Source organism: Calypte anna, chromosome W (genome assembly GCF_003957555.1).
Source record: "Calypte anna isolate BGI_N300 chromosome W, bCalAnn1_v1.p, whole genome shotgun sequence".
NCBI classification, from domain to species: Eukaryota; Metazoa; Chordata; class Aves; order Apodiformes; family Trochilidae; genus Calypte; species Calypte anna.
The window spans coordinates 1,855,646-1,870,090 of record NC_044276.1 but is presented as its reverse complement, the minus strand read 5'-3'; the positions used below and the strand labels follow the sequence as shown (position 1 = coordinate 1,870,090).

Genomic DNA, 14,445 nt, shown 5'->3' with positions numbered 1-14,445 from the left:
CAGTGGGACACCACGCTTACAGATCCATTGTTGATTTTAGAGTGGATTTTCCTGCCGAATCAATCCTCTAAAACTATTTTACAGCAACCAGAGATGTTTTCTCAAATCATTATGAAAGCCAGAGAGCGACTGTTAACTCTTTCTGGCAGATCTTTCTCTACAATTTATATGCCTGTTTCTGAATTGTATCTTTCTTTTCTTCTACAGAATTCACTTCCTTTTCAGATTGCCGTACAGGACTTCACGGGACAATTTTCAAATCATTTTCCTCCACATAAACTCTTTCGATTGTCCTTTTCCCTTGCAGAAGTTCCAAAGAGAAGTGAAATTCCTTTACAGGCAATTACTGTGTTTACAGACGGTTCAGGTATCTCTCATAAAGCTGCAATTGTATGGAGAGACCCTGAAACCAAGGACTGGCAATCTGATATCACCTTTCACCCAGGTTCTCCTCAGCTTGTTGAATTAGCAGCTGTGACTAGAGCCTTTTTTCTTTTCCATAACCAACCTTTAAATATTATTACAGACTCAGCTTATGTAGCAGGTATCATGCTTCGAGCAGAGTCTTCAGTCCTAAGAGACATTTCCAACTTACAACTGTATAATCTGCTCAGAGCACTTATTGATCTTATCAACAAACGGCAACACACCTTCTTTATTATGCATATCAGGTCTCACACGTGCCTCCCAGGCTTTGTAGCCGAAGGAAACAGGGCGGCTGACCTGTTAACAATGTCAGTGTCTCCTCTTCCCAATAACTTTGAACAGGCTTGCCTAAGTCACAGATTTTTTCATACAAATGCTAAAGGCCTCCGCAGACAATTTGGTCTGACTTCACAACAGGCAGCTGATATCTTATCTGCTTTCCCTGATTGTCAAAAATTTACTTTTCAGCCTTTAGCAGGAGGAGTTAACCCTAGAGGACTTCAAAGCCTTGAACTCTGGCAAACTGATATTACTCATTTTTCCGAATTTGGTCGTCTTAAGTACATACACTCTTCCATTGATACCTTCTCCGGAGCTATTTATGCATCATGCCATACAGGAGAGAAGGCCAGAGACGCCAAAAAACACTTTTTAAAAGCATTTGCCTCTCTAGGAGTTCCTCACACAGTTAAAACAGACAATGGTCCTGCCTATTCTTCTCAGCTTTTGAAGACCTTTTTTACAGAATGGGGAATTAAACATGTGACAGGTATCCCCCATTCTCCGACAGGTCAATCAATTATTGAACGCTCCCATCAGTCCCTTAAGGCACTATTACTAAAACAAAAAGGGGGAACTGGTGGACTGATAAATACACCAGAAGAAAGATTGCAAAAAGCTATATATACTTTTGCTTTTCAGACAATGCCCCACCAATTACAAAGCATTTTGCAAGTAACCATCTTTTTAAATTTCAGGAAAGACCCCCTGTGTTAGTACGGGATTTGGAGTCCGGGAAAGTTGAAGGCCCATTTCCTTTAATCACCTGGGGCAGGGGCTACGCTTGTATTTCCACAGAAGCAGGACCTAAGTGGTATCCGGCAAGGAACATCCGCCCATATCGAGAAGGACAACCGAAGGAACAGACGTAACACAGATCTCTCAGCACACGCAAAATGCTATACAAATGGCTTTGTATGTTGCAATTGTTTGTATGTTGTTATGCTGTATTAGAAATCTCTCCAAGGCGAAACATGTGGGTAACATGGGCAAATGCAACTGGCACCACTGATTTTTGCATTGCAATGGCTTCCGCTACAGACCCTTTCCGTACCTGCCTTATAGGTATCCCAGGTTTTAATGTTTCTCTGTTTGCTGACTTTTCAATTGGATCCTGCAAAGCAAGCCCTTCACTTGGAAATTGTTCAGCAGAACTGATTTTGGGGCTGAAAAAATCCCTCTCCTGGGATCCACAGGAATTAAATCTATTAGGATCCCAGGCAGTCGGCAACGTATCAGGAAACTGGACACCTACTTGCATAGTTTTTGGTCCTAAGTATGCTGCTAGGGCATACCCTGATACCTGGCCGGACATCAGTCCTACATCTGGAGATTATAGACTGGGATCAGGATATTGTGGGTACAATGGGTCGGAGCGAATGCCGGTAATAGGGACAACACATAACCCCAAAGCTAACATTAAACTTATTTGGGTAAATGACACTGCTAAGGCTTTACCCCCCGGGGTATTTCTGATCTGCGGTGATAGGGCCTGGCAAGGCATTCCCCGTAATGTTGTAGGCGGACCTTGCTATTTAGGCTCGTTAACCCTTTTTGCTCCTCGCTTTGCTGAATTAAGGCAGCTTGTAAATCCTATATATCGTGCTCGTAACGCAAGAAGTATTGGCCTCACACCGCAGTGTGATGATAATGTTAGGCTTTTAAGTGTAGCTGCTAGAACTGCTTTAGCTCTTTTTATTCCTGGTGCTGCCGCAGGAAATGCGCTTACTAACCTAGCTAGATTAGCATGTTGGGCTGAAAAGCAAGCAAATATTACTACTGAGATTTTAGATAGCCTTTTAATGGATCAAAATAGTTTGCGACACGCTTTATTACAAAATCGCGCTGCTATAGATTTTTTATTGCTAGCCCAGGGTCATGGCTGTCAGGAATTTGAAGGCATGTGCTGTATGAATCTTTCTGATCATAGTGAGAGCATCCACACCAGCATCACGCAGTTGAAGCAACACACACAGAAGATTCAGCAACAAATAAACCCTCTCGGCAATGCTTTCACAACCTGGCTTCATGATATGGGACTTAAAGGATGGCTTTTATCTTTAGTTAAAACTCTTTGTTATGCTGGGATTGTTATTGTGATTTTGCTTTTGTTATTGCCTTGTCTTTTTCAATGTATCCAGGGAATGCTTAATAGAACTGTTTCTAAGGTTTTTTTAGTGCAACAGAAGGGGGGAGATGTAGATACAAAGGTGATATGCACAGACAGTGCAACACAACCGATGGAGACAAGCTGTTTGTCATACAAACCGTGGGATAAACATAGTCCCGAGCTATGCTAGATAAGTATGGAATTTCCTGAATATGCAGCCCCCTGATTGTGAGATTGTCTGGAAGGGATTAGTGATATAGATAAGGTGCGATTTCTTTCCTTGGGTAAATCACCATTGTAAAATAGTGGGATAAGAAAAGGTATATAACTGCATGTAAGGATACAAATAAACGGATTTAGTTTGCATCAAACTGTTGTCCCCGTCCTTGCTGCGGCAGTCAATAAAAGGTCAAGCTGTCCCACCAGGCAGCGGGGCAGAGAGGGAACACTCCAGGAGGTTCCTGGAGTGTGTGGAAGAGACCTTCCTGACACAGCTGGTGAGGCAACCAGTCAGAGAAGACACCTCAATGAACCTCCTGTTTGGAGACACAGAAGGTCTTGTAATTGATGTGATGGTTGAAGGCCATTTTGGGCACAGTGATGATGAAATAATAGAGATCTCCATCCCTAGAAGTACAGAATCATGGAACCATCAAAGTTGGATATAATATCATCGAGTCCATCTGTCCACCCTAACACCCCTAACCACTAAACCACCTTCTGTAGCTCTTCATCTATCTGGTTTTTTAATAGCTTCAGATATGGTGCCCCCACCACCTCCCAGGGCAGCCTGGTTCAATGCTCCACCACTCTTTCTGTGATGTTGTTCCTATAATCAAACTGAACCTCCTCTGATGGAGCTTTAACCCGTTTCCTCTTGTCCTATCACCAGTCAGAAGAGAGAAGAGGCCAACATCTTCTTGTTACTACCTCCTTTGTAGTAGTTGTAGAGAGCAGTGAGGTTTGATCACCTACCTGGCCCTGCTGGTCACACTCTTCCTGATTCAGGCCAGGATGGTGGTGGCCTTCATGGCCACCTGGGCACACTGCTGGCTCATGTTCCGCCAGCTGTCAATCAGCACCCCCAGGTCCCTCTCTGCTGGGCAGCTCTCCAGCCTCTCCTCCCCAAGCCTGTAGTGCTCCTGGGGGTTGGTGTGGCCCAAGTGCAGGACCCGACATTTAGCCTTAGTGAAACTCATGCACTTGGCCTTGGCCCACCCACATCAAGCCTATCCAGATTCCTCTGCAGAGCCTCCCTACCCTCATACAGATCAACACGTCCACCCAGCTTAGTGTCACCTGCAGATTTTCTAAGGGTGCACTCTATCCCCTCATCTAGGTCCTTGGTAAAGATGTTCAACAGGATTAGTGTTGCTCTGTGGTTCGTTCTTGGTGAGAACTGCTTAAGAACCGTAGTAGTGTTATGGTTTTCAATTCTGATATACCCTGTGGTACATGGTACAGTGGTGTTTCATATAGAGATAAAGAATTTAGTTGGTAATTACACTTTCAGTTTTAATTTGGGAAATGGTAGCACTCTGTTTCATTCCAGGCTGAGTCTACTGCAGTATCCAGCACTCCATCTTATATCAAGCTTACTCCACCAGATTTAAATAGCAATAGAATTTCATTTCTGAATCTCCTGGTGGGTGCTGTTAATTTTTCTCATATATTGGTGAGGAGTAAGACAGAAACCACACTGGTGAGGATGAGCACTCTTCTTGGGAGATGCAGAGCTGTCTTGGTACAGAGAGCACCCCCACTTCTGCCTTTGCTCACCCCCACAGACAAGGGCATCAGGGATTCAAAGTCCTCCTGGCAAGCAGTGATGGTGCCTCAGTGTCCAGAACTTGTGCCAACACTGTTGCCTGTCTTTATAATCCCTCTGTGGGGTGGGACAAAAGGCACTTTCACCCCCTTTGTGGATGAAGCCACGCTGGGGAAGCCCTTGAGAAACCTCATCTGGTTCATCCTACCTTTAGTAGGGCACTCAGGCAAGGAGATGCTCAGGGGTCTCTTCCAGCCTGAGGTATTCTGTGATTCAGAATGATCTGGAGAGTCATGGGAATGATCTGTAGGATTATGCAGCAGGAGGAGCACGAGAAGCTCATCCTCAAGCAGCTCCAAGAGACACTACTGCTGAGTGAGGCTGATGCTGTGGATGGGATTAAGAAGTAAGTTCCATGGGGACAGGGGCAGGGTTGGCTTCAGTTGGGTGGGAGGCGTCCCTACCCATGCATGCAGGGGGTTGGAACAAAATGATCTTTAACCCTTCCAACCCAAACCATTCCGTGGTTCTATGATTCTGTGACACGGTCCCAGACAGTTCCAGGCCTGGGCTCTCGACAGCACCACCAGGGCTTTGTGATGGGGTAGGTGCAATTTCTCAGCTGTTCCCTTTACAGCTGAGACCCAGGCCAGGTGAGGAGCCATAACAGCATCTTCATATTCTTGTCCTCTTTCAATCACATCACCCACAGTTGGTTCCATTTCTCCAGTAACCCATAACATTGCTGATATTGTAGGGTTAAATGGGGATGGTGCAGCATGCACAAACCTTTGCGTCATAGACATGTGACAAGGATCTAAAGTCTCATCATCGGCATAGATCACATCTCGTACAGCCAATTCTTCCAGATACCTGATAGCTTTTCCAAATGTGGGTGCTTTGTCCTGTGGGCAGTCTATTTCCTCTTTATAGGGAAATCTCTCACGTATAGCTGACAAGAGTCATCTCCATAGGCTGGTGGTTCCAACCTTTTCCCCAAATGCCCGATCAATACCTTCATCTTTGGCCAGGGATCTCAACTGCCTGGCTTCCCTCTAAGTTAACGTTATGGTAGCAGGCCCTTCATTCCAGCATTGAAGTAACCAAGTGAGAAATGGTTCACCTGCAAGATGAATAGTCTTTTCTCAGAATACACAAGTGCCTCATGGAATAGGATTGAACATGTACTTCTCATTCTGAGTCCTCCTCAGATAACTGGTTTGGCTGCTCTCTGAGGAGAGGTTACATCCTCTATCTCCTCTATCACCTGGTTGTCTCTTGCAGACTTTGAAGGACTAGGCCTAACATCTGATTTCTTTTGTTTTACTTTTCTCCTAGTTCACTAGTAGCTGTGTGGACTGAGGGGGAGAGGCTGAGGTGTCTGCAGCAGTAGCAGCCACATGCCATCTGTGTCCAAGTTGTGGCCTCGGGTGAGAGGGGTCAAGCAGTGGCAGCAGAGGCAGAAGCAGCGGTTCTCTCCATACAAGGCACGCTCATTCCCCTAATTGTGGTAGTTGTCTTAGTCCTCACCAATATATAATAATATATGAGGATTAATACAAAACATATGAGAAAAATTTATAATATCATGCAGTAGAACCAAAACTATAATAAGCACAATGCCATTTTGAGCAGAATCCGCTGAACTCAGCCTGAGTTCGGCTGGTACTTGGAGTGGTATAATTCCTCAAAGTAAAACTGAAAATGTAGTTATCAACAAAGTTTTTTTATCCTTGTCAGCGTGTAACGCTGGTCTGGAAATTAAACCAAATGACAGGTACTCTCTGTTAATGCCCTTCCCTGAAAAAGAAAGGAGAGAGAATAAGGGAGAGAGACTTATGGGTTGTAGCTAAACTACACAGCTTTAACTGAAACAGCAATGATAAAAAGGAGAAATTACTAAATATATACAAATATACAGAAAAATTGATACCATGTTCCTCCCCCCTCTCCCCCAATAACTCTCACATCACCACCGAGGCTGCGGGGCAGCCCTGGGAAAGTCCAGGCTGGACTCCTGGAGTCAGCAGGGGTCAGGAGCTGGAGGCAGGAAAACAGAGATTAAGGGGGTATTGTGGTATTGTTTTTCTTTATATTTGTAAATGTTTAATAATTCTTCCTTTTTATCATTACTGTTTCATGAAAGCTGTGTAGTTTAGTTTCCGACCCATAACTCTCTCTCCCTTATTCTCTCTCCTTTCTTTCTCAAGGAGGGGAGGGGGATTAGTTGAGAGCATCTGTCATTTGGTTCATTGCCAGACCAGCAATGACAAACACTCTAGGTGAGTTCTCACTAGGCAGAGAAGAGGGGGAGGGGAACCTCCCTCCATCTGCTGGACACACTCTTCTTAATGTACCCTAGGATACCATAGGTTGTCCCGGTGTGCCAAAAGGCAAGCCGGAGGGGAAGACAACCGGTCTGGCTGAAAAGGGAGATTTTGAAAGAAATTAGGGTAAAGAAGAGGGCCTACCGGTTATGGAAAAAGGGCTAACTACTCAGGAGGAATTCAGGAATATAGTCAGGTTGTGTGGAAAGAAAATTAGAGAGACAAAGGCACAACTTGAACTGAATCTCACCACCTCTGTGAAGGATAACAAAAAGTCCTTCTACAGATACATTAATGGCAAAAGGAGGTGCAAGGAAAACATCCATTCTTTACTGGACATGAGCGGGAATATAGTTGTCAAAGATGGAGAAAAGGCTGAGGTATTTAACACTTTCTTTGCCTCGGTTTTCAACAGTAAGAGAGATTATCCTGAGGACAGCTGGCTTCTGGAACTTGTAGAAGGTGACAAGAATCTAAAAAGCCCCCCTGTAATCCAGAAGGAAACAGTCAGTGACCTACTGAGATGATTGGATCCCCACAAGTCTATGGGACCAGATGGGATCCACCCAAGGGTGACGAGGGAGCTGGCAGAAGAGCTTGCCAAGCCTCTCTCTATCATCTATCAACAGTCCTGGCTCACTGGGGACATCCCAGATGATTGGAAGTTGGCGAATGTCACGCCAATCCACAAAAAGGGCCGGAAGGAGGACCCAGGAAACTACAGGCCTGTCAGCCTGACCTCAGTGCCTGGCAGGGTTATGGAACAGGTCATCCTCTGTGTAATCACACAGCACCTGCAGGATGGACAAGGGATTAGACCCAGCCAGCACGGGTTTAGGAAGGGCAGGTCTTGTCTGACCAACCATATCTCCTTTTATGATCAGGTGACCCACCTGATGGATGAGGGGAAGGCTGTGGATGTGGTCTACCTGGACATTTTGACACCGTCTCCCACAGCATACTCCTGAAGAAGCTGTCAGCCCACAGCTTGGACAGGGGCACTCTGCACTGGGTTAGGAACTGGCTGGAGGGCCAGGCCCAGAGAGTGGTGCTGAACGGTGCTGCATCCAGTTGGCAACCAGTCACTAGTGGCATCCCCCAGGGATCAGTGTTGGGCCAGTTCTGTTCAATATCTTTATTGATGATTTAGATGAGGGGATTGAGTCCATCATCAGCAAGTTTGCAGATGACACTAAGCTTGGGGGAAGTGTTGATCAGCTGGAAGGCAGGAAGGCTCTACAGAGGGACTTGGACAGACTGAAGAGATGGGCTGATTCCAACAGGATGAGGTTCAACATGGCCAAAAGCCAGGTCCTGCACTTTGGCCACAACAACCCCAAGCAGAGCTACAAGCTGGGCACAGAGTTGTTGGAGAACAGACAGACAGAGAGGGACCTTTGAGTCTGGATTGACAGGAAGCTGAACATGAGCCAGCAGTGTGCCCAGGTAGCCAAGAAAGCCAATGGCATCCTGGCCTGTATCAGGAACAGCATGGCCAGCAGGTCCAAGGAAGTGATTCTGCCCCTGTACTCAGTCCTGGTGAGGCCACACCTTGAGTTCTGTGTTTCCAGTTCTGGGCCCCTCAGTTTAGGAAGGATATTGAGGTCCTGGAGCAGGTCCAAAGGAGGGCAATTAAGCTGGTGAAGAGACTTAAGCAAATATCCTATGAAGAGAGGCTGAGGGAGCTGGGGCTGTTCAGCCTGGAAAAGAGGAGGCTCTGAGGAGACGTCATCACTCTCTACAACTACCTGAACGGAGGTTATAGCCAGGTGGGGGTTGGTCTCTTTTCCCAGGCAACTCTCAGCAAGACAAGAGGACACGGTCTTAAGTTGTGCCGGGGGAAGTTTAGGTCTGATATAAGAAAGAATTTCTTTACCGAAAGGGAGATCAGGCATTGGAATGGGCTGCCCAGGAAGTAGTGGATTCTCCTTCCCTGGAGATTTTTAAAAAGAGACTGGATGTGGCATTCTGTGCCATGGTCTAGTAACTGCAACGGTAGCGGATCAAGGGTTGGACTTGATAATCTCAGAGGTCTCTTCCAACCCAGTCGATTCTATGATTCTATGATTCTATGATTCTTGGACACCAGGGCACATTGCTGTCCCATGGAGTACTTCTTGTCCACGAGGACTCCAAGGTCCTCCAATCTATTCTCTCTAAGAGAGGTTAATTACACAAAGGAAGGACCTTATGGGAATTATTGAAATGGGCATGGGATAGAGACTTGATCCCCTCGATGGGTAACGTTTTTGAGTTACCTACTTGGGAAGCCATAGGTACTGCCCTATGGGATAAAATTAGCGATGGAGATAAGGAGGCACAACGCTTAGCGACACTCTGGAAACTGATTAAAGAAACCTTAAAAGAAATGAAAAGTGAGAGGGCAGCAGCATCCTCAGTGTTTGCTGTCTTAACGTCTGATCTTCCAGTACCAATGAATGCTCAAAAGATGGACTTGACCTCTAAACAGTTATTTGAGACACCTAAAATAACCTTACCAGCACCTGAAGGGACTATACTGATTCAAGCTCAGCCAACTGTGCAATTTGACCCTGGGGGTTGGATGAAAACCAAAAATGGGACCGAGAAGCAAAACCAAAAGCGACCAAAAACACCACCAGAATCGCTGGAGGACCCAGAGAGAGAGAAGCCGGAGAACACAGGCGAGGAATCTTGGAATGCAGACTCCCTCCCTTCCGCCCTCCCGCCATGGCTCCCGGCCGCTCTGCCACCTTTCCACCTCCGACGCCTGATTTATCTTCTTGACCACAGTTGTCTTCAATTAATCCTCTGCTTCACCTGTCAACACCATCAGTGCCTGCTATAGAGCAACAACTAAGGAAAGAACTGGGACTCAGAGACAAGCAACTAAGGAAACTGCTGAAGAAAAAACTGAAAGAACTGGAGACCAAGGATGAGTATACCCCTGAAAAAAACCCTTGTTTTTGCTCTGGGGAACATCCCGAACAGTCCAGGGGCACTAATCCATTTTTACCCCCTGATCCGTTCCCTATTCCTGCTCCTACTTCCCTTAACCCTTTAACACCCACTGCTCCACCTCTTCCAGCTCCAACATGGGGAGGGGAGGGTGGTGAGGGGGGTGGTGGGGGGGATGGGAGTGTGTATCCAGTAACTAGATGGAAGGGAATTATTCAAAATGCTATAGTTGAAGGAGAAATGGTTCCCAGTATGAGTCCAATGGTTTTCCAGTGATTCTGGGACAAGGAGGAGGAGGTCAATCGGTTGCATTAGATTGGTAAATGATAAAAGAAGCAATTGTGCAGTACGGTTTGAAATCGGTTTGAGTCGTTTACTTAATACCCTTTGCAACATCTTTTTACTGCTCGGTTGTTGATGCCATATGACACAAAAATGCTCATTAATACTCTGTTAACTCCTTCTCAACAACTGCAATTTCATCATAAATGGTAAATGCTGTGTGAAAATGCAGCTGTGATTCCTAGACAGAACACCAATGCATTACACGGAGCGCAAGCACAAATGTTACTGAGTGCTGGTCCTTTTGTATGTGCAGATTTCCAGGCATGGTTTCAAACTGAAGTGTTAAAACTTTCACAAGAATTGGCGTATAAAGCTTTGCAAGCTGTTCATGATCCTGCACAAGCAATCTCCTCTTTTACAATTATTAAACAGAGGGAGCAGAGTCATATTCAAAATTTGTGGATCACTTATATTCAGTGGTAATATCACATCTCGATTTGTCAGAAGAGATGAAAAAAAAAAAAAATTTTTTTTTATATGTCGGCATATGACAAATCGAATGAAAAAACTAAATGAGCATTAGGACAACTCACAAAAAGGTGCTACAGCAGACCAATTGTTAGAAGCTTCTTAAGGTAAAGATGATTAAGGTAAATATGCTTAAGATAAAGCTGCTTAAGGGCCATCACTGCAATACAGTTCTCAATATTGATGTATATTGTGGTGCATGGTACGCTGGTGTTTCATACAGAGATAAAAAACTTGGTTCGTAATTGTACTTGCAGTTTTGGTATGAGAGATTGTACCACTTCATTTTATTTTACCCTAACTTCACCAGATTTTAGTAGCAATATCATTTCATTTTTGAATCTTCTAGTGGTTGTTGTTAGTTTTTCTTGTATATTGGTGAGGAGTAGGAAAAGGTAAAGAAAGAAACAAACAAAGCAGGGAGCACGGTTGTGAGAGTGAATATGCCTTTTCGGAGGCTTAAAGTTGCCGTTCGGAGAGTGAGAGCTGCTCCTGGTACAGAGAGAACCCCCACTCCTGCCTCCGCAGCCGCTTCTCGCTCCCCTGCACACACTGCTGCTGCTCAGAAAGTGAGCCCTGCTGCAGACACCACAGCAGAGAAAAAAAAGTGTGTGTGTGTGTGCCTTTGCTGTTTATAGGCTTGGAATTTTGTCTCTAAACAATTTTATTAGGCCTTTTTGGGCCTCAATTTGGCAACCATGGAAGAAACTAGGACTCCACTGTGCCGTGACCCGGGAAGGGTCTGGAGACGCTTTTGGGGCCCCCCGAGGAATTTTTGTCAGATAAGCCTCCTCTACCCCCTTGGCTCTACGCGCCAGTGGACACCTGACCTTCCTCATACTAAAAAGGTATTTAAGTCCTTCCACTGCAGTGTGAAATGTGCTTTTAGTATTGTGTTGTATTGATAACAGGCTTTTGTTAATGTAATTCATGTGATCGTTTATATGTTGATTATGGAATCCCTCATCTATATATTGATTGTAGATTGTGCTATTGTCTTGCACTGCTAAGCAGGTAAACTTAACTTCTGGTATTTTAACACAGATGCTAAAAGATGTTGATAGTGTCAGACATGCAGTTTTACAAAGTCATGCTGCCACTGACTTTTTATTGTTAGCTTTTAGGTTATGTTTGTGAAGACTTGGATGTAGTGTATTTGCATAAATTTATCTGATCATTCAGAGTCAATTCACAACTGAAAGCGATTGATTAAGATAACATGAAACAATTAACTGTTTCATATACTGGGTTAAATGAATGGTTAAAATCATTTAAGGATATGGGGATAGCTTAGAGATAAGTGGACCCGGGACAGATCATTTTGCCCCTTATGCAGGTATATTTGGTTTGGCTACTGCGAACTTCAATGGACCTGCAAATAGCCTTGGCCTTGGCACAGTTTGGCAGGGAAATAACAAATTCTTACCCCTCATATCGCTTGTTACCACTTTTATCTAACATGCAGTGGGTCATGTAGTTTTTTGTCTGACAGTCCAGTGGACGGCATAACTTTCTTTCCGGATGCTGGAAAATAAATCCCGTAAAACTGTTGTTACCTGGGAGGAGACGCCTGGGCAATGGCAAGAACATTTAATTCAAGGGAAGTCATTTGACTCTTTGCAAACCCTTGAACTTACCGCGGTTATTTGGGTTTTTGAAACGTGGAATAATACTGCTGTAAATATAGTCTCTGATTCACTTGATGTAGTAGGTATTGTTTTGAGAATGTATCATGCCATTTTGAAGGAAATTTCGAATAAGCATTTGTATTTCTTGTTGCAGAAGTTATTAAGACTCTTAGCAGAAAGAGAACATCCTTATTTTATCACTCATATCCGGAGTCATCTTAGTGACCAAGGTTTGGCTATTGGTAATAACCGAACTGACTATTCAGTTGCACCAGTGTGGACTGGTCCTTCTGTTGATGTTTTTTCACAAGCGCGACAATCTCATGCATTTTTTCATCAATCTGCTAAAGTGCTAGCGAAGCAATTTCATTTACCTCTGGGGGATGCCCAGGGAATTGTGAAATCTTGTCCTGATTGCCAAAAGGTTGATCTTGGTATTGGGATGGAAGTCAATCCTAAAGGTTTAAAATCCTTGGAACTGTGGCAAATGGATGTCACTCATGTACAACAGTTTGGATGCTTAAAATATGTGCCTGTTGTTATAGATACTTTTTCTATGGCTGTTTGGGCCGCTCTGTTCAGACTGGTGAAGCAACGAAATGTTATCAGACATCTATATGTATCCTTTGCTGTTCTAGGAGAACCTCAGTCTATTAAGACGGATAATGGCCCCGCTTATTCTTCTGCTCGTTTTCGACAGTTTTGTGTACAATGGGGTATTTGAAATGTTACTGGTATTCCTCATAATCCTACGGGTAAAGCAATAGTGGAACGTTGCCATTCGGTACTAAAGACACTCCTTGAAGGACAAAAAAGGGGGGAGGAAGGTAGTCCTCCTCAGGACCGGTTAAGTAAGGCTGTGTATGTCATGAACTATTTACGCCTTAAAGGAGAATGTACAGAACCTCCGATATTGATTCACCAAAAAGCTTTAGCAGACTTTGCTTCGGAACCTTCCCACAAAATTTTGGTGGAATTCAGGAATTCCATCACTGGACAATGGGAAGGGCCAGCAGAGGTGAAACTGACTGATCGAGGTTGTATGTGCTTACTTACAGGTACTGGAGTGCGTTGGGTACCGAGTAGATGGGTTCGACCATGGAAACAAATGCCTTTAAATGCGGATTCACAAGATATGATATTTCTGATACAAATATTTGGTTTGGGAGATTGTACTGATTTATTTTATTTCAGGCTGATTCCACCAGATTTAAGTAGTAATAGTGTTTTGGTTTTTAAAGTTTTTGGTAGGTGTTGTTAAATTTTTTTCATATATTAGTAAGGAGTACGATAAAGTCATGAGAATGTTTTTCAGAGGCCGAGAATGGCTGCGGAGAGAAAGAAACTTCCCCCCCCCCCCGACTCTTTCCCCCGCGGCTGCTTTTCAACCCCCCTTCGTGTGGCTGGTGATTGCTGCCAGCAAGTCTGCTACAGCTGCAGGTGCTGCCTCTGCCCCCGCAGATACTGTAGCTGTGAGCCCTGCTTGAAGGGGGGGAAAGGACACCACAAAGCCTCATTAAAAAAAAAAAAAAAAAAAAAGTTTCTCTAATGCCTTCTCAAAGGTATGAAGCAGAAGTGGGAAATATTTTTAGATTGTTCTTGGCACCAAATGTCCAGGCCTGGATCTTGGTAGGCAATAACTTGAAGGTTACCTGCAGCTCATGAAAGCTAGTGATATTTTCTTTTCTTTGACAGGAGATTTTAGCTATCCATGAAATAGAATTTTTTTAATGTGTTAAGCCATATAAAAAGCTGAAGACATTTACATATAAAAAAATAACTTCAATTAGGTAGTGTCACTACTCTACTTTTATGCAAACTCCAGTTATTTTAAAACAACCTACTTTGATGGGCACATTGATTATAATTTGATCTATTATTTAAGAGAAGAGTTTAAAAGATCCTCAAAGCTGTACTACAAAATACTGGATACTGTGCAAGTGTGTGGTGTGATAGAAAAAAATTTCTTCAAGTTTAGTGTCCTGGTTTGGACCAGGATAAAGGTGATTTTCTGTCTTGTACTTTTGCTTTTAGCTAAGTTTCTCAGATAGTGCGTGCTTCTAGGATTGATAACACTTGATGTTTATAGTTACTGCTAGAGACTGGTGTGCAGAGCCAAGGACACTGCTCAGCTATGAGGAAAACATTTTACCGTCC

At 44.2% G+C, this 14,445-nt stretch overlaps 1 protein-coding gene across 1 annotated transcript in view; it reads left to right on the top strand.

Annotated features, from left to right (window-relative positions):
* Positions 1-2,084: 2,084 nt before the first annotated feature.
* LOC115600042 (olfactory receptor 6F1-like) overlaps positions 2,085-14,445 on the top strand; it is a 30,378-nt gene continuing 18,017 nt past the window's right edge. Inside the window, 1 exon segment of the mRNA XM_030468277.1 lies at positions 2,085-2,090. Coding sequence (XP_030324137.1) covers positions 2,085-2,090 — 6 coding nt within the window.